Source organism: Panulirus ornatus, chromosome 19 (assembly GCF_036320965.1).
Source record: "Panulirus ornatus isolate Po-2019 chromosome 19, ASM3632096v1, whole genome shotgun sequence".
In the NCBI taxonomy this organism is placed as follows: Eukaryota; Metazoa; Arthropoda; class Malacostraca; order Decapoda; family Palinuridae; genus Panulirus; species Panulirus ornatus.
In genome coordinates, this window is record NC_092242.1 from 7,036,833 (window position 1) to 7,064,821 (window position 27,989).

Sequence of the window (27,989 nt, forward strand, 5' to 3'; positions counted from 1 at the left end):
ACGAGAGTATGACCCATTCGCATGGTAACCTAGCCTTTACACAGATCCTTCGAGATCAGTTGACAAGCAAGCGACGCCATCTCACCCAAGCGTCGCACCGTTGTGCTCATGGGTAGTGCCCTCGTTCTCAAAGAGTCTTGTAACCGTCACGCTGTATGAGGTTAAATGGGAATTACATTTGAACTTACTTGAAGCTTATTATGGCGATGGTTGCTTACACCGGTAAGCTGATGGTTACTGAGTGAACCTCCAGACAAGCCTGTAAGCTATGCTGATGGTGTGTGTGGGCTGTTAGGGTAATTATGTGTATCCACTTACATCGATTACGGTGAAGGCTTACCCCGACCAACAAAGTCTAGCCTGAGACACCGAACTATAGAATCAATCGTCTGATCCATAAGGTTATCTGTTGATTGTATCCTGTATTCCTACGCAATCACAACAGACAGACCCATCAACTATACACATCTTGAGATATCTTTGCAGATCTTTCTTGGATATTCGCAGAGATCCATAATATTCGACAAATACATAATGAACAGTCTTGAGAAGCAAACACTGAGTTTCAAGTAATAATATAGACGAGACGGTGCCTCTACAAATGACATCTGGTACAGTCCAAACTCGTCTTATCGTACCATAGCATTACAGTTTTCCATGGAAGGGTGAACATTAGCTAAGCCTTCTAGAATGTTCCGTCTGTACGTCTATGATGATGCATAAGTTTCATGGCAACGCACAAAAGAAAATAATAAACGAGAGCTTTCAGCGGTTCCCGGTTTTATGCATTCTAGCAGGAGTTTCGCCCGCATTCGAATGTAATGTTACAATCTGGCAACACTTTAGCCTGGCGAATGGAGGTACTTCAAAACGTGTTGTCGTTACTGCTTAATTGGAAATTTACAAAACTCGGCAAATTAGGGCTACTTTCTGCGCTCGCTAATTGCAGGGTAACACAAAACTGTTCTTAATGAACACACTCTTCTCGTTCATAATGGTGTGTCTGTTTGTGTGACCACTACACCCTCCGTAATCTTGATTCAATTTCCCAACGGCGAACAAAGAATTTCTGTCTCCTCTTCAGAATTTTCCTTCTTTAGTACAACGATGCTGGTGAGCAAAGCTGAGGAAGGTACAGTCATTCACCATCGTTCTAAGGAAGAAAAAAAAGAAGGTCGTACCGTTCTGCTCATGTATACGACGTAGCATAGTGCTCAAGGATCAAACCACCGAAGCTCAAAGGTCGTAGCGTCGTGCTCAAGGATCGTAACCACCGAAGCTCAAAAGGTCGTAGCGTCGTGCTCAAGGATCGTAACCACCGAAGCTCAAAAGGTCGTAGCGTCGTGCTCAAGGATCGTAACCACCGAAGCTCAAAAGGTCGTAGCGTCGTGCTCAAGGATCGTAACCACCGAAGCTCAAAAGGTCGTAGCGTCATGCTCAAGGATCGTAACCACCGAAGCTCAAAGGTCGTAGCGTCGTGCTCAAGGATCGTAACCACCGAAGCTCAAAAGGTCGAAGCGTCGTGTTCGAGGGTCGTAACCACCGTCTTTCAGAGTCGTACTTCCGTGCGCAAAGGCAGTACTTCAGGGCTCAGTGGGAGCAGAACATTACCGAATTCCTGCGACTCCCGGGCTCACAGCGACGGGTGGCCATTACGTTGAAAATTTATCACGGAACTTTTTCCATCGTTACGAGGAAAACTCGAGGCCAGACGTCATTAGCGGGATCGTGGCTAATTACTCCGCGGGCAGCAGAAGTTCTGAGGGGTATACATTATAACGTCTGCACTTCTAAAAGTTAACTTGAGTAAAAATAACCCGTCCCAACTCTGACCTAACTCCCCAACATGAATAATTCTGTCCTGTTGACCCAAAGCGGCTTGCCATGCTTCACACACACACAAGTCAAGAGGACTGGCCATGCTCCACATGATATGAGGATTGCATTGCTCCACATGCCAAGAGGGTTGCCATGCTCCACACACCAAGAGGGTTGCCATGCTCCACATGACAAGGGAGTTGCCATGCTCCACATACCAAGAGCGTTGCCATGCTTCACATACCAAGAGAGTTGCCATGCTCCACATACCAAAAGGGTTGCCATACTCCACATAACAAGGGAGTTGACATGCTTCACACACCAAGAGAGCTGCAACGTTCCACACACCAAGAGTTGCCATGCTCCATACACCAAGAGGGATGCCATGCTCCACACACCAAAAGGGTTGCCATGCTCCACACACCAAGAGAGCTTCCACGCTCCACACCCAACTCTCCTCTCCTTGGGGGCCTGTTGAGTACCTACCTCATTATGGGGGTCCAGGTGGAAAAAAATATGCACCCACCACCAAGGCTTCATCATCAACTTTATGAATATTTCACATTTTCAAGTCCACAGCAAAATCTCAGGGCTAATTAAGGGTGTTTAATTAGTAGAGGCGGACGTAATTGGCCTGAGAAGTTCAAGACAAAAAAAAAAGAGAAAGAGATCAGATTCATATGGATGGATGGTGCAGATGGGGAAGCCAGGGCACACGTAATATACACAAGGGCACGTATCATTTGACACCAGGGCACACGTGTCACATGATACCAGGGCAATTTACACCATACAAACGTGTCATATGACACCAGGACACACGTGCAGTATGACACCATGAGGCCAGGGCACACGTGCATCTGGTCTATGCAAGGCCAAACCCTCCACCAGAGTGAGTGACTAGTAAGAAGGCGTATCACTGAGCTCACTGGTCGTACCGTCGCGTTTAAGGGTCGTACCGTCGCGTTCAAGGATCGTAACGTCGCGTTCAAGGGTCGTACCGTCGCGTTCAAGTCGCACCGTCGAGCTTAACTAAGGTCCTACTGTCCCCCTCACTTGGTGTCGTACCGTCATACTCAAGGGTCGTGCCGTCGTGCTCATGAAGAGTAACGGTGTTTACGAGTGAACCAGCTGTACCGTAAATGACCTCGCATATACATGCCCACCTTGAGCTCGACCTCCATGGCTGATCTCTGTCCCACACAGCTCGGTCTGTGGCCACAGGGGAAAAGAAAAAAAAGGGAGAAAACAGACGTGATAGCCTAAATGAATGTCAGGTTAAGTTACGAGGCTGGCTGGAGTGAGAGTGTGAGTCTGAATGGAGGAGACGGAGGGCATGATGGACCAGGCAGCACTCTCCTCCTGATAACAGGACACGTTGGTTGGTATTACTGATTCCTGAAGACGTCTGGCGGATTCCCACGCGAAGATGGTCCTCATATTTGCCTGTAGTATGTTCAATATATATGTGCCACTATCAACGTATCTTCCCTTAATATCTTTTATAATATCTAAGCTATCTTCCCTTACTATCTTCTATAATATCTAAGCTATCTTCCCTTACATCCTCTAAACTGCCCATTCTCTTCAATGGTTTTAATATCTTCTCTCTAGTGTTACATACATCCATATTTTCACGTCCCTCTGGCGTCCAGGATCTTAACTAAAAATAACTTAAGTTCTGACTACTGCCAGGGATCGGGATACCTACAGAACGGTACATGTGTGTTTGTGTGTGTGTGTGTGTGTGTGTGTGTGTGTGTGTGTGTGTGTGTGTGTGTGTGTGTGCTGATGGCGTACTCCTTCATAACAAAATGTATATCCAAGACTTCTGCTCAGGTCTTCAGATAATGTATTCAGATAATGTATAGCCAAGACTTTTGCTCAGGTCTTCAGATAATGTATTCAGGTAATGTAAAGTGTTTCGTGAATTTCACAACTCTCACCATTTTCTAAACTTCCCTGAGGAAAGAAAAGCAATGAGATTATACTTTCATATCGTCAGAAGTTTAAAAAGGGGTCCCCTGGTGTTTTTAAAAGCAAAATAATAGAAAAATAATGGTGTAAATTTGCCAAAACCACGAGGGATTTTTTCCTTCCCACCATCATCAAGGTTCATAATGTCACGATATTCATCGTATACTCCGAAACATGAATACATTTCCCATAGAAAATGCGAATATTCAATGAACGGAGAAGGGCTGGTTCATTTCCTTGGTTCAGACACTTGCCGTGTCGCGTGAGGTGCCACTGCCAGTGCGGGGTGCCGAACCAGCCCCACCCAAGACCCAGCCAACATCAAGCTTAACGTCCTATCGCGTGTCGTGCGTGACTGGCGATGCGAACCGTGGCCAGCATCCCAGGCCCAGAATGTCACAGGCGAGGCAAGATATTCCGAGTGCCAAGGGAGGGAGGGAGGGAGAGACGGAGGCTTAAGAACGAAACGGTGAAAGGCAAGGAGGAGATAAGGAGAACGAGAAGACGAGACGTTCAGATAAAAGGGACGTGCCAAAGGGGAGGAGAAAGTTAAACGGCGAAAAGTATGGAGTGGAGAGGAGAGGAGAGAGGAGAGAGAAGAGAGAAGAGAGAAGAGAGGAGAGAGAAGAGAGGAGAGAGAAGAGAGGAGAGGAGAGGAGAGGAGAGGAGAGGAGAGGAGAGGAGGGGAGGGGAGGGGAGGGGAGGGGAGAGGAGAGGAGAGGAGAGGAGAGGAGAGGAGAGGAGAGGAGAGGAAAGGAGAGGAGAGGAGAGGAGAGGAGGGAAGAGGAGAGGAGAAGCAAGGCGAGGAGAGAGAGGGAGTCCACAACTTACAGGAGTGTGTCACATTTACTGACATCCTGTCCTCCATAAAAATCAGCAATTCGCAACAAAATGCAATTCGGTTTCGTCGGCGGGGACGTGAAGCCGTATACACGGCCGTCATAAAGAGCCTGCCGTGAAATATATGCAGCGGCGGCCACTGATGCGCGTCGGCCAACGGTCCTAGCGAACTAGGATTAAACATTTCCCCTCACAGCGGGACGGGACGACGTGGGAGATGCGACACGACCCCCGACACTCCGCCAGAAGAGCTGCTGGTGCACGCCAGCTCGATAGCTCACCAGATGGCACAAAACTACCTCCCGGCCTAGATACCAAATCCGGGACATTCAAACAAGTCCAGACAAAAGTTTATATCGTGTTGGGCCGTGGAAATGGCGGGACGTACGGAGATCTGTGAGACGGGTTGAGCTGAATGGAAGTTTTGGAGAAGCCCTGGGGACGAAAGTTTGGGACGGCCCCTGGCGGATGCACCTTGGTAAGACACAAGGAAGAAGGTGAGGGCGGTTTTTAAAGTCCTATGACTCAATAGAACTACACCTAATCAGGGATCTCGGAGGGCCCCAGGCTAGTGTGCGTGTGAGGGGTGTGAGAGGCGTCCTTCACCACGTACAGCGGCAGAAGCGGGCGGAGAAGCACCACTAACAGTGTAAGACCTACATGGGTTAAGGACCATGTATGTACTACAAGTGTGTCTGGTTTGAGAATTATCATCCAACACGAGAAGATGCTCGAGATTTTTCATTTGTGGTCACATGACAAGACTTCTGGCGGCCCTAATGACCCTCTGGAGTCGATAGGCCTTGACACAAAACAAAAAATAACCAACCACTAAAATGTGTCCAGCCACACCACTGAGTCTTGAACATATACGTACCTCCTCCCGCTAGACAGCAGGGAGCCTCCTCTACACTTCCACCACTCACTCACTGGGGCTTTAAGCCATCTGCACCTATACTGCATCCTGTGTGTGTGTGTGTGTGTGTGTGTGTGTGTGTGTGTGTGTGTGTGTGTGTGTGTGTGTGTGTGTGTGTGTGTGTGTGCAGCTCTCCCCAAATGATGGCGCCACTAGACAAGTTATGGGACGGCCTGAAGTGCGACACCCCATCTGAACAAACCCCGCTCGTATTTGCGACGCTCATCACCTAATAACTCAAACACCCGTATAATCAACCCCTTTCTCCTCAGCCACCCAATGCAGGACCTGTCTTTACTTTCCATCAAAAGGATTAAATCGTGACTCCCATGGACGGACCTGCCTAAACAGCTCCTTCGGTAAGGACTCCCAGTCCTCTCTAGCAAGACCGATGCCTCCTCTGCGCCAGGAACCCGCCGGGTGTGAACCCCCCGCCCATCAAACATGCGAGAGACGACTCCGGGGTCGTGATGGTGGGGCGCTGGCCGTCCATGACCACACGTGGCTTATCTTACTCCTGGCCGGCACGCCGCCGTTCCTGCTATCGTGAGATATTACGGCCGGGGAATCTCTCTCTCTCTCTCTCTCTCTCTCTCTCTCTCTCTCTCTCTCTCTCTCTCTCTCTCTCTCTCTCTCTCTCGTGGAGAGCGGAACTTGTCAGGGTGCGGCGGAGTGGAGGCAGCGAGATTACAGGGGAGACGGAAAGGAGATTTGGGAGTCGACATAGTCCCTAACTCAACTGAAAATAGTAACATGGGACCACTGGCTGCTGGCAGATATCAGAATAGCATTCCAGTGTATGGAAAAGGAAATATCTAGCGAGATCTTCACATCCTACAAGTGGCCAAACCTAGAATGCGTTTCAAGAGTTTGGTCACCGCAACTAAAGAAGCACATTCAGCTACCGTGTACAGAAAGATTACAAAGTTGTTACCTGGATTAATCAAGACGAGTCACAGGAGAAGGCCAAAGGACTTAAACCTTTCAACCATGGTAAAAAAAAAAAAAAAAGAAGAGTAAAGCGTGACTTGATCATTACGTTTGTTTTCCAACCTCTCTCTCTCTCTCAAGACGCTGACAAGGTACAAGTCTTCGAAGGATGCAAAGATGGAACGACCAAAGGCCATAACATGAATTTTTGGAAGACAGTTTTTAAAGAAGTAAAGCAGGACTTTTACAGTATAGATAAGTTGCACAAGTACAACCTACTGACCAATCAAAACAAAACCAAGCACAAACAACAGACAACTATAAACATCCGACAACTATAAACAACTGATACGTACAAACAAAAACATCCAAAAGGCGAATACAATGAACTCACACAAGAGCAAACAACTGTCACAGCTGCAAACAGGTACATGTAACAACCTGCCTCCTCCTCCTCCCCCAAACCACCACGAACCACAAAACGGGAACAAAAGGATATTGTTTTTTGCTGCCGACGCATAAGATCGGAGCGAACTTTTATGGAGAATTCTGCCCGCCAGCGAACCGGCCTGATACCGCGGGGTCCGGGCCTGGTGGTGGGCCGGGGGCTAGCTAGAGTGATGTGTGTAGCGATAGTAAACAAAAGAGAGACGAGGAGGAGACAGCGATGGTAAACAAGAGATGGAGGAGAGGAGGCACCGATTTTGGAAACAAAGGATGGAAAAGGAGTCGGGTTATGTATCAACCTTAGACAGATACTGGATACGAAATTGAGAAACAAAGTTAATCAAATATGTTCACATCAGACTTTACAGTAAGTGATAGCGACATACTGAGAGCTTACGACGAACAGAAGCGAAGGTGGTGGAATATAGCTGAGACCAAGGTGGAGTTTAGTATAATGATACAGTATAATGACCAAGGTCGGGGGTCATCATATGACACAGCGCTGTCCACGTCTTTATCACTGTACAGTACAATCTGGCGGGTCTGTATGACGGCTCGCTGTGAAAGTCATTGTTATTGGCAACCAGGATATACCAGCCAAGATTGTGGGTAACCAAGATATACCAGCCAAGATTGTGGGTAACCAAGATATACCAGCCAAGATTGTGGGTAACCAAGATATACCAGCCAAGATTATGGGTAACCAAGATATACCAGCCAAGATTATGGGTAACCAAGATATACCAGCCAAGATTGTGGGTAACCAAGATATACCAGCCAAGATTATGGGTAACCAAGATATAGCAGCCACGTTTATGGGTAACCAAGATATATTAAAAGCCAAGATGAATGGCCATCAAGGCACGGTCCAATTTCTCACTCTACAGGCCCACAGGTAATGAGTGATGAATCATTGGCAATTACTTTTGAACCAACGCCAACGTTTACGTCAACGTTTTCGATCTGGAGGGTCGAGCCCTTCTGAACAGATACACAACTCTTAAAATCCTAGAAACAGTTCCGGGGGGGAAAAAAAAAAAAAACGAATCCACTATTAAAAGCGCGTAAAGTACCCAATACATCATACTATGCAATAAAACACTAGAATGTCTAGTTGCTAACCAGCACACGGAAAACACTGGAACGTCTAGTTGCTAACCAGCGAATGGAAAAATATTGGAACGCCCAGTTGCTAACCAGGAACTACGAAAAAAAAAAAATCATTACTGGGATGAATGGGCAGAGCGGGGACACTAAATCTCCCTGGGATGTGGAGATGTGTTACAAGAAACATGAGAGGAAATGGGACGGATGTTTGTGTCCCACGCTTCCCTAATGGGACACGTCCGTAGGGACGACATGGGAAGGCCATTACTGGCAGTGGGACCCTTATGTAACGGAGCGATGTCTTAGAGTGACGTGCAGACACTCTCTGCCAAGCGTTTCCATACAGCAGGTGAGGGACGGGGTAACGACGCAACGTTATACGTGGCGGTCCCCACCCATCACCACACGCACCCCTTAATAGATTATCCTCCAAACACGCATTTCGTAAACTGACATTACGTCGCCGTCGTAAAAAAACAAGAGTGGGTTATATAACTCTCTTTGGACGGTATGGTGAACCATTCATATAAAGAGAGACTTTGATAGTGGAATATTAGCGAGGTAAAGAGCGCGCTCTTACTCAACGCCTGGGCTGCACCATTTTCCCATCCTAAGAGAGAGACGAGATACCCTTGCCTTTCATACCAACCTCCTCCATCAATCGGGCTGGTCGATCCCTTTCTCGCCTGCCCTCTTCCCTCCCAAGGACAACGGACTGTGGAACCAACTGACCTCCTGATGTTAGCTGGACTCTATCTAGCTGGACTCCATACAGAGGCTAGTCTACCACGACTCGAGAAAATGGGCGACGCTCTAGCGTTCACTAGTTAAACCGAACCTTGCAGGAAGTGCAGGTGCCATTTGGAGAGAAAGCTATCGCCTAAATTTTATAAATAATTAATATATATATATATATATATATATATATATATATATATATATATATATATATATATATATATATATATATATATATATCGTACATACATAAAAGGTTCAGAGACGGGGGTAACTCGAGTGTAAAACCCTCAGCTCGTAACGCACAAACAGTACTCGCATACACACACACACACACACAACACTAAATCTGCAGTTGGCCGACCCGTCATTCTCGTGAGGAACTGTTCCCGCCGGTACACTGAGGAGGAAGATCTTCCAGTTATTGCTCCTAGTACAATGGAGCGCCTCTCTTGCGTCCACGCACTAATGAACAACAACCCGAGAGCTTTTTACCTTGTCCCAGTGATCCAGATGTTTACCTGCTTCAATGCAGCCAGGAGAGAGAGAGAGAGAGAGAGAGAGAGAGAGAGAGAGAGAGAGAGAGAGAGAGAGAGAGAGAGAGAGAGAGAGAGAGAAGGGGGGGGGGGATATTTGGGTGAAATCCGAGATGCAATGGACGCCCACGGAAACGCGCAGTTCGAATCCCTGTAATCCTGAGAGATTTTTCTCCGGAGGGTAAAACATAAAAGTAAAACCTCCCACGAATAAATATACCTTTCTTTTGATCAAAGAAAACCACAGATGGGAAACCCCCCATGAATAAAGCACTTCTTTGATCGAGGAACAAAGAACAAAAAAAAAAAAAATGAATGACTGGAACAACCCATTTTTTTCCTAACGAGGGGAAAAAAAAAAGAGCAGAAACCATCCGGAAAAATTCGCGAAGCTGACCATTCTGGAAACCGAGAAGGGAGCCCATCCCTTCCCACACACCCCAACACAACATATCCTACTTGTGGCTTCACCCGCCAGCCAGAACCCGTCCTACGGCAGACAGCTCCTGACAATTCTGCACGCATAAATAGCCACCGCCCGCTTTAACAAAGAATGTCTCCAGAACAGACGAATCCCAACTTCCTCCCTCCCATATCACGGATCGCAGGAGGGATACAATCGCAGAATCTTTACAAAGTCAGGAACACTCGCCCGCCTCCAGACGTTAACTGCATTTTACTGTCCACCGGCTCTGTGAGACGCACTGTCTGGTGAAGACGCGGGTCCGCTCCACCGGCTCGTGAAAACACTACAGCGTCCCCCACGCACGACTCGAAGCACGAGTGCTGTGGCTGTACCGCGATCAAACTCGAGCTCTGTGTACAGTTAATTCTAGTACCAGGGAATGTGTGAAGGCCTCGTCAGGTTCTGGAGCCGTCATAGGTGCTGCAGCCCTCGCCATGAACTGGGAGGACTCACCAGGCGCTGAAGCCCTCACCAAGTGCCACAGCCCTCATCACGTATTGGGAGGCGTCACCAGGCGCTGGAGACCCTCAAACGTGCTAGAGGCCTCGCCACCTCCTGGGGCCCTAGTTAAAGTGAGGCCCCGTCGTAGGCGACGAGGCGACTAGGCTGATGAGCCTTGCCTCGCACGTTCCTTCTCAAGGGAGGAAGAGGTAGACGGTGGAAATCCACTCAACTCCTCCTGGCAGGCCGCGACAGACATAATAAACCATTACTACAATGTCACCTTTCCATTAGAGGTGGCGCGCTCTCCCTGGGACCTGAAAGGGAGAAGAGGGAAGTTGTGGTACATGGGAAGACAGAAATGAGGAATTACGCCTAAAGTAGCGATAAAACACGACGAAGGACAGTAACACCTGGCGTGGAGAGACCAACGCCTGAGCTTTCTACAAGAAATACCTGACGAAGGGACGAAGGAGGATGTTCACGCCCGATCTACTGGAGGGGAATATTACGAGCCGGGAGGAGCACACGTGAGGTAAGGGGAGATGCCGCCTGACTTCTTGGCTTCATCTGTTATCGACATGGCCTCTACGCTACTAATAACATCCGTCCAAAACAGTCTCTTGATCAATATCGGTGATGTGTGACGCCGCCCAGTGGGAGATGGAGAGGAGGAGGAGGAGGAGGAGGAGGAGATGATGCTGGGGAGAGAGGGAGATGGGGTGAGCCACAACCGCTGGGGGAGGGGAAGCTTGGGATACAGAGCGGTACCCCAGGACGGTGACAGGGAGGCCAGGTTCACTCACACGCATATCGGAGGACCTAATAATGTCAGGGGTCACATGGAGGACGAGCGTCGCTTCGAAGCCACCGTCCACGGCCGCTGGAGAGGCTACGTTCTATGCAAAAGCTTCGGCAAAACCATGAGTAGGACGAAGAGACGGATACGCCCCTCTCGCATGACGGGATAGTAGAGGTCGGTAAATCCCAACATATCATGGTAGGTCACGTCAGGTCGGGCTAAAAAAAAAAGGGGGGGGACGGGGCATCAACCAACCAAGCTGAGCTTATGGGTCTTATGCCAATCAGTTCTTTAGATGCTGGGGAGCAAGTGTGTGTGTGTGTGTGTGTGTGTGGGTGGGTGGTAAAGTTTTAACGAGTAACCGATTCCGAAGTTTCAAGTTACGACCAAGCCTGCTGGCTACTGGAGCGGGCTGATCGGCGACTCCCCGACGAACTCGCTCACCCGTCCGTCACCGAGTGTTACGTAACAAGGACCAACGCTTCGTTGAAAAGAACATGGTGACGCTCCGGCGAAGATGACCTTGGGAAAATCAACACTCAAAAAAATTGACAAATAAATAACAATAAATGGATGACTAGATGATGATAATTCACGTGGTGTGGCTGAGGTTCAGACGAGCACTTTTTCATCAAATGATCACGAATTCTACGACGAACATATTTGTGGAAAAACGAATCATGACAGAAAAACCTATCGACGCCTAACAGGCTTGTATGCCTATTAATCATCATAATGTGTGTGTGTGTGTGTGTGTGTGTGTTCTAATCAATACAGCGATTTATGGTGCACACAACTATTTTTCCCGTGTACGGAAAGACGAGTGACCATGAATACTAACAGTCTCGCGGGATATATATTTTTTTTAAATGCAATCATTTCCCATCTTGCCCAGGGCCGTTGGTTGGGCTGTAAGGCAGTCAACTGTCGGCGTCATTCAAGGCCGTCCAGGTCAAGCAAGCTACGTACATCCACCGACGGAAAAATCTCGTCAACGCCTTCTTCAGGCGTTGCGGGTAATCCCACTGTGGCCCATGGTACAGCGGAGTCGTCCCGGCCGCGAGTGCCATGAAGAGGAAAGACTGAACCGACGCGGAGGTAAGGGGGAGAGAGAGGCCAGCAGTACACTGTCGGTGGCCTCGCATAGCACCGGCGAGGCCACGGGTAATCCCAGCAGGCTAGGGTCCTGACCTGCGACCTTTCCAGATCACAAAAATAGCAACAGTTGGCCTGATGGACTATGGTTAAGTTATGAGGCATGACGACCCCACCCACCCGAGAGAGAGAGAGAGAGAGAGAGAGAGAGAGAGAGAGAGACAGCGAGAGTGGTCTGTGTCTTTCCCTCCTGGAGGCGGGTCGCCACCACCCACCCGCGCTAAGGAAGGAAGGCAGGCTCTCGCCGCTCCAGGGATCATGCCTTGGTCCTCTGGTCTCACGAGTCTACATAATTACTGAGGCTGTACCTTTTTTTCTTCTTAATTAATATTTCTCCTGAAGAACACGGCTGGGCTATAATTCTCTCTCTCTCTCTCTCTCTCTCTCTCTCTCTCTCTCTCTCTCTCTCTCTCTCTCTCTCTCTCTCTCCGCCGGTCCTTCCAAACGACCCAACCGCAGCCCACTTTCATTTCTCCCATTCTCAATCACAAGAGCCGTCCCAGTCAGCCTTGTGGTCACTCCCACCAGCCCAGCCAACCACCGATCGAACCACGAGCCAGCCAGCACCCTTTCCCTCGCCTCACCCTCCATCCATACCATGAACACGGAACACTCCAAGACGAGGAGGAGGCTAAGCCCTGGGTGACGCAGCAGCATCCCCTTGTGTCGTCGGTCACCAGAGCAACCACGGCCAAGAAAAGCACAACAAATGTAGCCTGTCGCCGCACCGCTGGGTCCGACCCACAAACGGAGGGGAGGTGTCTCTGTATTTACCGCCGGCCCATTAGGTTATCTCTAGGAGACAAGACAAAGTGCGGCATTTTACTGAGCGTCAACCTCATTCAATTCCAGGGATGATGAAGAGAGACATTCAATTCGGGCTTCAACCCCTGCATAGAGTAGCAAGAAAAAAGAACGAGTCTATTCCTGTCCTTTCATTTTTAACTTGGAATTTTACATCCAGAATCTAAATATTATTCGTGTCGAGTTTGCAGGATTGCCTCTTCCTCCATATCTCCATGTCGGATCGAACTCTGATACCCCCTTATGGAACGGTCTATTTTGAGACCGCTTCATCGAGGCCCACGTATACACGCACTGTGGCGTGGCTGATCGGCTACTAACTGAGGAAATTCATTCAGCAGAGTTCTTTAACCTCCCGACTCAATGCTCCATCATGCAACTGACATTTCCCCACCAATACGCTCAAGTTACCGGCCCCGGACACTAAAATCAACTCCCTTTACTGTACTTCATTTCTGCAGTTTGGCCCGTCTCCGTTCCGGGAGCTTCTATATAAAATGCATTTTATATAGACGTACGGCGAGCGCCACGCGATGGCACTGCCAACTTCGGGGGGAAAAAAAAAAATCTCGTCGTAGATGAGTGCAGGAGCCAGAGTACAGGTGAGGAGAGAGAGAGAGAGAGAGAGAGAGAGAGAGAGAGAGAGAGAGAGAGAGAGAGAGAGAGAGAGAGAGAGAGAGAGAGTGTGTCATGCAGGGCCATGAAGCTGAATTCTACACACAGGTGCGTCATCAGCAACAACTACGGCTTGTTACACGTGCGGGAAGACAGGCAGAGGTGAGGACTGGCCTGGGTAACAAGGAATGAGGAACGGAGGGTAAAGGCTGTGTCTCAGGAGGAACAGCATGCATCCCAGTGAGGCATGATCACGGGAGGCACAGAAGGTGGTGAGCAACAGAAGACAGCAGACCTTAAGAGTAAGACTGCGTCTCATGAGGAACAGTAAACCTTAATGTCTCTCTCCTGAGGTGGGGGCAGAGGGGACGTGAACCAGGACGGCTGTGTCCCACGCGGAACAGTAACCCAGCCAGGTGGACTTACCATGGGCAGCACATGTAACCACGCACGCCAACCTTACCCAAAATCTCCTGGCTTTATTTACTGTAAACATGTAAATTATTCTACATAGGAATGGTACATATATATATATAAACCTCAGACGTACCTTCCATGGGCCGGAAGAGGTTGTACCTGTGGGGGGGTTGAGTCTGTCGGAGGTTACCAAAAAGTCTACATCGTCATGGCTTAGGAAGAAACATTACGAGATTTGGTATAGGAAACGTCAGAGAAAGTAGGAGTAGAGGACAAGAATACAGGAGGAGCGGCTGGTGATGGAAGGAGTACTGACCTTGGCAGGAAGCTGTGACATACGATCACCCTGGTGTCTGGGAGAGGAGGCCAGCACCCTCTAGCTGACACCTCCAGTAGGTGGTTGTAACTCCTCCACAGGATGTGCGTCGCTGTTCACGGTAAGAGCAACGTGTCAGGAGGCGGCACCTAGTCCTAAGCAGCGTCCTGTGGCTTGGTCTCTAATAAAGCTCTTAAGCCCCCACACTCTCTCCTAGGAAAGCTCGCAAGCCCATGCATATGATTTCCGCTACATCTATCAACTACGTGGCCGTTTGGGTTCTAATGTGTTATAAAAGCCATTGAGGCGAAGCAGTTTTCTTTATCTACACACGTCTCAGGACCGGCCTCTTGTAGATGGGCACGCTCGTACACGTACGATATATATATATATATATATATATATATATATATATATATATATATATGATCTTCCTGAAATGCACAGTCGACTGGGCATTTCGACTTATATCCTGTGTCCTCTTTTCCTACACACGACATATAAAAATATCGGATATCTGATTGTCTACAAACTCTTGACTTCGTCTTACGGACACAATATAACATCACACCGCCCTCTCTTAGTCTGGTTGTAGGTTAGCATGTCTCTTGGGAGGTGACAGATTTTATGTCACCAAGTTGTCACCGCTGATGACAGCGGCGAAAAAGTGTAGGCTGACTTCGACCAGAGTGGGCGGTGGCAGCGGGAGGCCCGGGCATGCGATGAGGGATTAAGGCGTAATAGGTGCCAGCAGCCTGGCCATCTGGTCCTCGAGGGAGGTCTGCGAGCGAAGGGAGCGGCGCTGCGTGTGAGTGGCGTCCACGAAAGCGTTTGGTGGCAAAAGGTTGCGAGCCCATTCGGCGCCCTGTTTGCTGACCTTGGTGCCGCTCAGGTCTAGGTGGGTGAGGGTGGCACTGAGGGGGTTCAGATGCTCGGGGTCCAAGGGCACCAGCAGCGTGTGGTCGCTGAGGGACGGTGGCAGCGGCCGGTAGCGGGACTGCTGTCGAGTCACAGAGACGCGGAGGGCGCGCCACCTCGCGAACAGCCGACGCCAGCGTGACCGCGTATACGTATGGCGACGGAGAAGGAGCCGACGAATGCCATCGTCAGTGACGCCCTTTGAGTAGCGGACGCACAGGGTGGAGAGCATATGGCAGGCGGCACCCACCACGGCCAGGGCATTGTCATCAGCAGCCTCGGGTAGGCTGAGGGTGGTCAGGGCTGGCATAGCGGAGAGGGCGTGCAGCAAGGGCTCGCGGGAGAGCGGGTGGCACGTGTAGGTGAGGGAGGTGAGGCGGTTCCCCAGCAGCTGCAGCAGGTACAGCAGCGGGTCGTGATCCAGCGGTGCCCAGTGGTACTCCAGAGGTAGCCACCGGGGACGAGTGGCCAGCACCGCCGTTACCACCGCCGTCAACAGCTTAGAGTTGAGGCCCTGTAGGTAAGACGCCATGGAATTCATGGCCCGCGGACCAATCGGCGTTACTACCGCTTCCTCCACCATCCCCGCCAGAACCAGCACCGACCGCCTCTCCAGGGTCGCCGCGGACACATCCCTATGCTCGTCCCCGCCACAGCAGAACACGTCCTCTGACTCACTGAATGAGCTGGAGGAGGAGAAGCTGCGCTGTCTACTGGCCAGCATCTTGAGTCAGCCACACCACCTCAGAGCCCCACAGCGTCCAACACCCGCACAGATCACCGCCAACCCACCGTCAGACCACACCAGCCATCGTGGCAACTCCGCATCCCACCACCAACACACGAGCTTGCTTTACAAAGGCAGCTTGTCCAGCGGCATGAGTCGCACTCACTGCGCTACACACCAACACTCATCACACTGCCATCTGTGGACGTCTCAATCGTCATGGTGTCTCGAGATCCCTCCTTACAGTCCTGTTGGGTCACTGCTTTGTCACCAACACATTTGCGGATGAACAGAAATTATCTATCAGACGTGAAAAAAAAAAATCTCGTTTGTACATAAAGTAAAAACATACCATATGTATTTACAGTGGGCACAGTAGGGAAGGAATACTTATAATGTCTAATATCAACTACAAACCATTACTGGATTAACCCAGTGATACACCAATACCTGGCATTACCTATTGAATACCTCTTATGGTACAAAGCCACTGGGATTAGGTTAACACACAGTGGGAAGCAGCTAGGCGAGGATGGAGACTGGCGCAGCAAGGACGGAAGGACGGACAGACGGACGAGAGAGAGAGAGAGAGAGAGAGAGAGAGAGAGAGAGAGAGAGAGATTCAGAATCTAAGATGGAACACGGAATGTCTAAAGTAAACGACAGAAATATAAACCATGTTTTTTACAACCTGATTCTAGTGATGTTAATGTAAGGTTGGAGGTGCACAAACTTACTCCTCCAAGGCCCACCTACCACGTAAGTAACTAGTTCACCCCCGAGGCCCACCTACCGCACAAGTAATTAGCTTAAAGTTCCTTCAACTCTTTAAAGGCTTCATAAAGTAATATCGCATGCCACTTCACAATAGACTATGGTGGATGACAGTGGCGTAGAGCTGTGGGCCAAAGCGGACGACCGGGTGTGGGAGACGAGTATGGTGGATGAAAGTGGTGTGGGTGTGGTGGATCATGGTGGATGACGGAGTGAAAGAGGTGGGCGAGGTGGCCCATCAACCTGAGGGTGCGTTCAGCTGCCCCGAGATGACAGGTATGGTTGTGAGAGCAGATGAAACCAGGGCGTTGTCAGTGGACATACAGTAAACGTACCTAAATGTTGGTCATCTTACATGCAGGTACTAACACTGAATTCCATTCTCCACAACCCATACGGTGCCAACCCCATATCCCAACACAAAACCAATGTAAAAGCATAATTTGATGACCTAACTATTCAGAAAATAATGCGAAAGTTATGAGAAATCATGAAGGTTCTGGACAAATATTTGCAAAATGGGTACCAGACCAGCCTAGTGGTAGGGGCTGTGTGGGGGCGGCCTGTCGGTCCGCGACCTCCAACACCTTGATCGCGTCCAATGACACATCCCATTAGCCTGGGCATCATACATTCGTTACTCATCCCAGCCATTTCTCCCACAGACCAAGCAGGAATCACCACCATGATCTGCATGTTGCAAACATGAGGGTATGTGCTCCACTATCAAAAGAAAAAAAAAAAAATACTGGAGAGGCAGCTAGGGCACCAGGGCAGAGCAGCCTGGGGTGGTTAAAGATGATATTAAGGCTAGGTAGGGCGGCGCGGTAAGGAGGGGGGAGGAGATGTAAACAGTTTATCGTAGAGAAGCCCTCGTTGATGGTCTGGTGCCCTGACCCCTCAAAGCAAGACGTCATCACCTTTACTATAGCCTCCCTCTCGCTTATCTTAATCACGGTGATGGTGCCATAGTTATCAGACACGCTTTAGCAAAAGAAAAAAAAATCACTCATTATCACTTACAGTTTTTCTGTCTAACTATACAACACCAGGACCTCTTTTATGGCGGCTCCCTACACCTTCGAGGCTGCACTCCACGCAGGAGCAGGGTAAAGTGATAAAGTGATAAAAGAGAGAGAGAGAGAGAGAGAGAGAGAGAGAGAGAGAGAGAGAGAGAGAGAGAGAGAGAGAGAGAGAGAGAGAGAGAGAGAGAACAATGATATACAAAGGTGACTCTCCTCGCGCGGCGTATCCATAAGCAGATCGAGTCTGGTAACACCCCATCACCGTGTCATCGCTACAGGTGAATGAAGTGGTTAAATACTGTAGTGGGTGTATGTTAGTGTATGGGTATGATGACATGAACCTTTGACCTAGCCCTATCACAATACCCATACACACTAAACTATCACAACGCATCCAACCACTACAATATCTAACCCCATGCACTCAGTGTCATAATGAGCGGAGCAACGACAGATACTGTTGGGGGAAAGAATTATGAGGTAATACCTGCTCGGGCAAACAATACCAATTCCCTCATTAAGACTCACGGACGAGCCACGCTTTCAATTCGTGTACGCAACGTGCAAAATATCCCCGTCTCTCGCAACAACTCTCTATCAACGTCGTAAACATGATACCCATCCCACTACCACAGCCGCCCCAAGTGCCTCCCGCCACAAGTTCATATTCAATTAAGGAGTTTTCACCTCCTTATTCCAGCGGTTTAATCGGGGAGGAATAGTGTGGGATTCCGGGGCATCCACTTCCGTGTCAAGCTAGCTTCATATAATATAATACAATATATATATATATATATATATATATATATATATATATATATATATATATATATATATATATATATATATATATATATATATTTTCTTTTCAAACTATTCGCCATTTCCCGCATTAGCAAGGTAGCGTTAAGAACAGAGGACTGGGCCTCTGAGGAAATATCCTCACCTGGCCCCCTTCTCTGTTCCTTCTCTTGGAAAATTAAAAAAAAAAAAAAAAGAGGGGGGGATTTCCAGTCCCCCGCTCCCTCCCCTTTTAGTCGCCTTCTACGACACGCAGGGAATACGTGGGAAGTATTCTTTCTCCCCTATCCCCAGGGAATATATATATATATATATATATATATATATATATATATATATATATATATATATATATATATATATATATATATATATATATATATATATATATCCAAGTCGAAATATTCAGATTCTTCCATCGGGTCGAGGACCGTGAAAACTCGACACCGAGGCAATTTATTATAATCCAGGACTCGGGACTTGCATACCCCTTACACATGTACGTAGACGTACGTGCCAATGACCATACCCCGAGCCAAAACACGTACAGACGCAGTTGCAACGAGCTAAGGGCTGAGCCAGGTGGGGCATAACAAGGTGTGGTGTCCTGGTTGCCTAGGAGTGTGTAGGGGAACGGAAGCTTGCAAAGGGCGGGGGGAGGGGGGGGTTGATTGAGTAAAGGTGGGGTGTAAAGGAGAGGGACGGCAAGGGCGGGGGGGGTTATATCATTAAGTCGGCTCTTCTTATGAAGAAGCTCCCCTCTCTGCCACCAGCTTACTCCCCCGTCTCTCCCTCCTCTACTACCAGCTTACTTCCTCGACCCTCCTTCCTCCACCAACAGCTTCCCCGTCGCTCCCTCATTCACCACCAGCTTCCTCCCAAAGCCCCTCCTTCCTCCACCAACAGCACCATAAGCTTACTGTTCCTTCCTCAACCACCACAACACCACTATATCCACCACGTCCACCTCTCTCCCTTACCCTCCCCACGTCCAGAACCCTCTTCCAATATTACGAAAAAGAAATATTAAAGTACAACTCGAACTTGTTGGCCCGAGAAAGACGTGGGGCAGAAGGCTCGCTCACCACCAACTTTTCAAATCAAAGACGCATCATGATAACCAAAACGAAAGTTTCCTCCCCAGGGTGCCGTCAAGTATGGGGTGAGTACCTGCTAACCGCACGGAGGAAATCAAGAGTTAAGAAGAGCGATGTCGTGTCGTCGTGTGTGAGTTTTACGCGGCGTCGTCGTCGAGTGCCATGCGTGATGTGGGAAGACGGTCTGTTCCGACGAATTACTGATCCAGCAGCTGCTTTCGCGTAGATGAGGCAAGGAAGACAGCTGCTACTTGGGCTAGAGGAGTGTCGCTTGAAAGCCAGTGAAGTGTTGGCTGGCTCTCTGCGCAGCCACCAATAACTCTCTCCCGATACGAAGGCGGGTAGTGCCGGTAATACGCCCCTGGTCGGTGGCTGCCTGAGAGAGAAGAGAAGAGAAGAGAAGAGAAGAGAAGAGAAGAGGAGAGAAGAGGAGAGAGAGAGAGAGAGAGAGAGAGAGAGAGAGAGAGAGAGAGAGAGGATGGCGGCGGGGTTCACAATTACCTGGGTTATGAGAGAGGCGAGAGGGGGGGAGCCCTTATTAACTAGGTTACCTGAGACATGGAGGTCACAAGAGCCGGGCAACAAAGGTCGTAGTCGTCCGAGAACTGAGGACAACGTACACGAGGAAGAGATGCGAGTGCACCCAACCTTCGTTCAACGCAGTAGGGAGGGAGGGAGAGAGAGAGAGAAAAAAAAATCAGACCTGCTTCTAACAATGTTCCTCATCCTCAAGCCACAACACGAGGAGCTTCACCAGCAGGAGGCTAGGCACGTGCCCAACCCGACAACAGAGGAGGAAAGTAAACTGCCAACCTCAGCCATCCTTCGCCTCCTTCCTCCCCCCGTGCGGGATACTCCCGCCTGCCGCTAATTAGCCCACCTCGCCTCAACAATATTTACAATGAACCAATTACCGACATATAAAAGTGTCCCACCAGCCTTCACAATACCGCATACCGCCAAAGTGGGTCCTGCGTAAAGTTTCACCGCCGGCGATGACTGACGATCGCCCAGCCTGCCTTACGGCTGGCGAACGCCCAGGAAGTACAATGAGCTACCAGCGAAGCCTTCAACTGGGTCCCACACCGAGAAGCGCGCCAGCCACACCATTGCTCCTGCCAGCTGAGGAACCGAACCAAAGTTCTTAACATCAAGTGTTCAGTAATGATGATTATCCAACCCGCAGTCAACACAAATGAGGAAAACCAAGAAAAAAGAATATGTGTTGGGGTTCCGATCCCACTTGGAATCCCCTCACATACCTGCTCTTCTTGCAGACGTTCCTGCACTCACTTTCAGCCCCTTTTCCTTTACCCGGCTTCAGATGGTCCTCCCCTGTGTAGCGAGAACCTCCCTCTGGTTCCCTTTGCTCTAACACCCATGGGTCAAGGACACTCCAAGCTTCCCAGCACGTACGAGACCCGGCCATGCGCATCGCTGCCCACAGTGCTCGCTCTCAGACCAAGCTGTGTGTCGCTCCTGCGTTTCAGTCAGGCCACTGGTATTCCTATCGCTCATCCCCTACCTACACCCACCATCCCGTTTTCTTACTAACACACTAATAACGCTCAATTCTCAACGCTGGCACTAACGCTTAATTCTCAACGCTGGCACTAACGCTTAATTCTCAACGCTGGCACTAACGCTTAATTCTCAACGCTGGCACTAACGCTAAATTCTCAACGCTAGCACTAACGCTTAATTCTCAACGCTGGCACTAAAGCTTAATTCTCAACTCTAGCACTAACGCTTAATTCTCAACGCTGGCACTAACGCTAAATTCTCAACGCTGGCACTAACGCTTAATTCTCAACGCTGACACAAACGCTTAATTCTCAACGCTGGCACTAACGCTTAATTCTCAACGCTGGCACTAACGCTAAATTCTCAACTCTAGCACTAACGCTTAATTCTCAACGCTGGCACTAAAGCTTAATTCTCAACTCTAGCACTAACGCTTAATTCTCAACGCTGGCACTAACGCTTAATTCTCAACGCTGGCACTAACGCTCAAATCTCAACGCTGGCACTAACGCTTAATTCTCAACGCTAGCACTAACGCTTAATTCTCAACGCTAGCACTAACGCTTAATTCTCAACGCTGGCACTAACGCTTAATTCTCAACGCTGGCACTAACGCTTAATTCTCAACGCTGGCACTAACGCTTAATTCTCAACGCTGGCACTAACGCTTAATTCTCAACGCTGGCACTAACGCTTAATTCTCAACGCTGGCACTAACGCTTAATTCTCAACGCTGGCACTAACGCTTAATTCTCAACGCTGGCACTAACGCTAAATTCTCAACGCAGGCATTAACGCTTAATTCTCAAACCAGGCTTCTGGCTCACGAGACAAATGAGCAAGATTCGTGGTGTGTGAAGGCCCCTTGCTCGCTGCTTTGTACCGACCAATACAAGACATGGTTGCGTCCCATCCTGCCACAAGCTGCTGACAACCGTCAGTCAAGCACTTCCTGGAAACGCACCGGGTGGGGGAGTCATGCCAAGCAACACTGGACACAACACACATCCCCCGACTCGTTAACCACAAAAACGTCTCTGAAAAAAGTCTTCAGAGCTATGGCCTCCGATGACTTCAAAGTTCTGGGGCGGAACCCCAGACGAAGCATCGCGTCAGGTCACAGGACATCCCAGGTCATGCGCGAGACCTGGAAAACCACCGATAACACTATCTAATGCACGAGTTGACATAACGTGAAGGAGCCGAAGATCGTGATAACATGGCCAAAAATAGAGGGAGTCAATCAGTCCAGAGTAGTAACGAGCATCCAGCGTGTGTATTCATTGGGAATGTGGGAAAAGAATATGACCAAACCAAACCTCCGAGACACGCACACCTGACGCATTCCATTGTCAATAGTCTGGACTACAGCGAGAGCATCTCTCTCTCTCTCTCTCTCTCTCTCTCTCTCTCTCTCTCTCTCTCTCTCTCTCTCTCTCTCCAACAAACAAAAACCTGTGGTACACCCTGTCAAAAGCAAATCCTACCTCAACAAAGGAAAGTAAACCCGTCACAAGAAATAAAAGGCATTGTTTGTAATCCCCTTCTCTCTCTTTTCTCGTGTGTGTGTGTGTGTGTGTGTGTGTGTGTGTGTGTGTGTGTGTGCACGCCTTTCATGCTATGGAAAAACCTCTGTCTAGACTCGCCCCACCGGTCTTTTCATGTAATCAAACGTCTGTGTCTCGACTTACACACCAGGCCGTTTTTATGTTGCCATGAAGCCAGAAAGACTTTTTTTTTCACACAGTTCCGGGAAATGTTTGTTACGCTCGCGGTCTGATCTCCATTATGGAGGTCCCAGCTCCTATACAGACACACACACACACACACACACACCTTTCTTTAAGACAGGAGACCGGGTATAACGTTCAACCATGGCAAGCGTATCAGCGATAGATAAGGGACCTGCGAGAGTCAGCAGTTTTAAAAAGTGTCTCCCCCTCGCGGCAGGACGAAGCCTGGCAATGGAGACCCCCTTGAATATCGTACAATATTCTTCATGAATGTTATACACTCTCCGACGCCACTCACGAGGAGTCAAGCACTTCATTTATTTCGCTTATCGCCAAACTTGCTGGTTTTCTAAACAGAGCGGGTGTGGAGCACTCCAGCCGCCATATGGCCTCTCGACATACAAGATGAGCTACTTTTTTTTTTCTCCAAGCTCGCTCATCTTGAAGTTCGCTGACTTAACCGTATCAAGTCACAGACAGCGCCCTGGGCTCTCGACATCCACCCTTTTCAAAGCCCTACGACGGGCTGCTGTGATGGGGCAGCGTTTTTAGAGAATCTCGAGCAGGTCTCCACCACCTAGGGCTGACGCTCCGCTTCCCAGCTTCCCGGGGACTGGAAAAAGTCCTCAGTACTCCAGTTTGTCGAAATGAAATTCAGTTTTTTTGCTAAAAAGGAAGACTTTCGACCACGACTACGAGCAATTACATGGAAGGAGGTTGTGCGCTACAGAGTGCGTCTTACTAACGAGTGTCATTGTGTAATGTACTGGAAAAGATGAGCACAAGGCATCTTAATGACTTCCAGCATAGGAGACATTACCTTAGTAAGAGACGACAGGATTTCAGGGGGGGATGAATGTCATACTTGACGAAGCTCTTGGATTTCTACGAGAAACTGAGCTCAGTACTGAACAAAGGAGAACGGTGCACGGTGGATTCTTTACATTTGGACTACCAGAAAGCAGTTGACACTGTACCGCAGATGAGGTTGATTAAGTGTGAACACTTAGCAGTTATATGAGGGAGACCCCAATAGATAGATCATCTCTGAGGAAGGTAACAAAGGGGGTATGTCTGAGGAAGGTAACAAAGTAGGTATGTCTGAGGAAGGTAACAAAGGGGGTATGTCTGAGGAAGGTAACAAAGGAGGTATGCCTGAGGAAGGTAACAAAGTAGGTATGTCTGAGGAAGGTAACAAAGGGGGTATGTCTGAGGAAGGTAACAAAGGAGGTATGCCTGAGGAAGGTAACAAAGTAGGTATGTCTGAGGAAGGTAACAAAGGAGGTATGTCTGAGGAAGGTAACAAAGGAGGTATGTCTGAGGAAGGTAACAAAGGGGGTATGTCTGAGGAAGGTAGCAAAGGAGATATGTCTGAGGAAGGTAACAAAGGAGGTATGTCTGAGGAAGGTAACAAAGGAGGTATGTCTGAGGAAGGTAACAAAGGAGGTATGTCTGAGGAAGGTAACAAAGGAGGTATGTCTGAGGAAGGTAACAAAGGAGGTATGTCTGAGGAAGGTAGCAAAGGAGGTATGTCTGAGGAAGGTAGCAAAGGAGGTATGTCTGAGGAAGGTAGCAAAGGAGGTATGTATGAGGAAGGTAACAAAGGAAGTATGTCTGAGGAAGGTAACAAAGGAGGTATGTCTGAGGAAGGTAACAAAGGAGGTATGTCTGAGGAAGGTAACAAAGGAGGTATGTCTGAGGAAGGTAGCATTGGAGGTATGTCTGAGGAAGGTAGCATTGGAGGTATGTCAGGGGAGCCTACTCAAAACGGAGTGCCGCAGGGACCCGTTCTGGGACCATTACTCTTCTTAATACACGTGAATGACTTCAACAAATGACCTAAGTACAACTTTTCACATTTTCGAAACAGGTTGATGACAGAGACAGTGAACAGTTCTCCCGAGTGATGTGGGGACAGAACAACCAGAGGATATAACATAAAATTAAACAAGAAACTAGAGTAAAAAAAAAGAGTTGTGAAGTGTACTTTTATAGTAAAAGTGGTGGAATGAATGGAGAGAATGACTGAGGATACAGTTAATGCATTCAGCATGTATAATTCTAAGAAGTTGCATGATGGCAGAAAATGTTCAAGAGACGAGGCCCTACGAGTGCAAAACTCCCTCCCCATACAGTTCAAATAGGTATTTACACACATACATAATGCCACAGGGATAAATTCTGCATGGGGCAGGACAGTGCGGGCATTGTCTAACACTGCGAAGATAATGAACAGTGTCCACTCACGGAATTTTCTGTGTAAGGACTATCCACGGCATCTCCGTGTGTACCACTGTGATCCTTAACTGCAAACCCTCGGAGCACCATGGTACGACCCTTGAGTGTGGTGGTGGCTCGCCTTCCACCACACCCTCAGGGTCGTACCGTCGGAACTTCAGGGAAAGGGTATAAAAAAAAAAAAAAACAGAGGAGAAGAAGGGGCGAAAAAAAAAAAACCGACACACTATACGACCACTTTAGGTGAAACTAGATTATCGAAGTCTTGGGAGGAGAAGGAGAAGACGCCAGGATCATCCAACTGCTTTGATCACGGGCCTCACCGGGACCTCCAGCACCATTGCCACTGATGCAAAAAGGAAAAAAAAAAAAATAAGAAAAAAAGAAAGAAAGAAAAAGTTAGGATACGACCGTAACCTTATCATACCTTCGAGGGAGGGAGGGACAAAAAAAAAAGGGGGGGGAGCGAGCAATTTAATTTTCCCTCTAATAAGGACGCTGGAAATGCTATAAGTTCACTTAACTTGGGGTATTACGAAATCAATTTGTATGTTAAGTAGTACGGGATCGAGAGCCCCATTGTGTGCCAACCTACCTACAAAGTGCCGTGCTCTCTCTCTCTCTCTCTCTCTCTCTCTCTCTCTCTCTCTCTCTACCTATCTATCTATCTATCTATCTCCATGCAAAGTGACATACCTCTTACCTCAAGAACGGTTAGGGAAACAATTATCTTTAACATTAACATTTGGAATATATATATATATATATATATATATATATATAGGAACTGGTCGCTTACATAACCACAGACGTGGTGGCTACGTTGAAGAAGGTCCCGCCGCCGCTCAACAGATGCACTACGCTAAATATTTGAGACAGTGACGAGAGACCCCCAGGCGATGACTCGGTCGGCACTCGACCCGAACTCCTCACTCTTTAACAGATGAAATAAAAAATTGAGAACGATTGCCGACAAACCAAGTCAAGCTCTACTGCCACTGTTTGAAACGTTCAATGACGGAGGCGCGTCCAGCGTGTATCGAGAGCACTATATATACCTTACCTTACGTGAAGGTATGTGGCTGGGGGTGTACGAATGATGCACGAATACAACCTTCTAAAGTCCTACCCATTCCTAAGATGATCTCAATCCCCCCAACATCCCTACCATCTAACCTTAAAGAGAAAAATCAGAAAAAATGTATATGAAAAGAAGGCTATCATCAGATAGGCTAAATTTATGTAAGACTCTTAGAAGGAGAGGCAAATCATATGAATATTCTATGAGGAAAACTACGCTAAATACACACAGAAAGTCAGCTGATTTAAAACACATCCCTCTACCATCACGGTGGCTCACTCTCATAAACAAAAACAAACCACTCTGTCAGCAGGGAGGTTCCTTTGATGGTTCGGCCAACAAAGTGATAGAAAACTTGATATTCTTGTCAGGTACGAGAGACAACTCTTGTTTCAATAAGAGCCCGAAAACAAAGATAAAATCTTTGGGCACAAAATTACAATCCTTTCCCCCTCTGTTTGAATTAGCTTCCGCCGGCAAACAAATCATGCTCTCGAGTTCCCCCACACTCGGGGGAGTCGCGAGCCAAGACTCTCGAGTGACGAAGCGCCGCTTGAAACAGGTGGTCTCGTCTGCAGAGATCTGTTCCTCGCGATGTTCGCATCGAGTGGGACTGCTGTGCATCAGCAGTAAACCTCCTAACGTGTGATCTGGATGAACCAAAGCCAGTCTGATGTTACGACGATTACTGATTAAAGAACTACGACCATGAAGGGGTAATGCAAAGCATTCTACTGACCCCATTTCTTGGCATTCCCTACCTCAGGAGAACCAGTCGATCTGCATCACAGGAGACCCGGTAGATCATCCGTAAAGCCACCTTTTCTATCCTTTCCTTTACCCGTCAGGATGGGTAGCTTACGACCTGTCACCCACGACGAGAGAGCAACGGGAGGTAATGATATGGTGTGTTCATGTGGGGCTAGGCGTTAATGTCTGTCCATGAGGCACGAACAACAGTTCGCGTCATGTGTTTCCAACGTTAATGAAATATAAAGAGTCAGTAACGACTCTTGTGTACTCGCTACACAAAACGTCTTCAACGACAGCTGGAAGCTTTACAAAGAGCGACACCAGTAGGTCCTCCAGCTTAAGTAACATCCACTGGAGGAGTAGATGCAGCAATGAAGAGTGAACGGGCAATACAAATACGCAGATCGGCCTTGTCTTTTTTCGAACTGTGCAACAATTCTTTCTTATTTCTGTCGAAAAGTAAAACTTTCTGTATGTGTTCGACTGGCGTCTTCTCTGTCTTACATCGCCTTTCGGATCGAGAGCACCGTCAAGATCGCCTACAGTATTAACATACTCGCTTTCAAAGGCAGCATCCAGATGCGTATTGCGTTACCGTAAGTCCAGTGACTTTACACCTCACAGTCTGGAGGACATGATGCTGGCAAGAAAATACTGTCGTATCTTCTTCATCAACGGTCTGGCCGAGTACTGCGGACTCTGAGCACACACTCCTGGACCTGCGATGACGGATTAACCTGACAATTCCTCAGAGAGTTGCCATCAGTCTGGAGGAGGAGTCTTAGAACCGGCAGGATAAAGAGGGATAAAAAAAAAAAAAATCTGTACTTTTACTTTGATCCTGGACAGTTCGAGGCAGACACACTCCTCCTCGTGTTGTGAAGGCACCTCTGTGATCCACACTCTTGTTACGTTTTGGCTGTATCGTACCTGATCTTTGCCGCTCTCCACACCTCACCGAACTTCAACCGATGGAGCAATCAGATCGGCGGC

The 27,989-nt window shown here is 48.5% G+C and overlaps 2 protein-coding genes across 6 annotated transcripts in view; both read right to left on the reverse strand.

Annotated features, from left to right (window-relative positions):
- The window catches only part of LOC139755357 (protein phosphatase PTC7 homolog), a 188,391-nt gene that overhangs the window by 60,510 nt on the left and 99,892 nt on the right, over window positions 1-27,989 (reverse strand). The gene's annotated exons all lie outside the window — the stretch shown is intronic.
- Window positions 14,330-27,989, reverse strand: part of LOC139755359 (uncharacterized) — a 32,026-nt gene continuing 18,366 nt past the window's right edge. For 3 of the 5 annotated variants that reach the window (XM_071673531.1, XM_071673532.1, XM_071673530.1), the window contains exon 2: window positions 14,330-16,270. In XM_071673531.1, the coding sequence (XP_071529632.1) occupies window positions 15,056-15,967 (912 nt within the window). In that variant the 5' untranslated portion in view covers window positions 15,968-16,270 and the 3' untranslated portion in view covers window positions 14,330-15,055. The remainder of the gene's footprint in view (window positions 16,271-27,989) is intronic. The other 2 variants (XM_071673534.1, XM_071673533.1) reach the window with 1 other exon arrangement.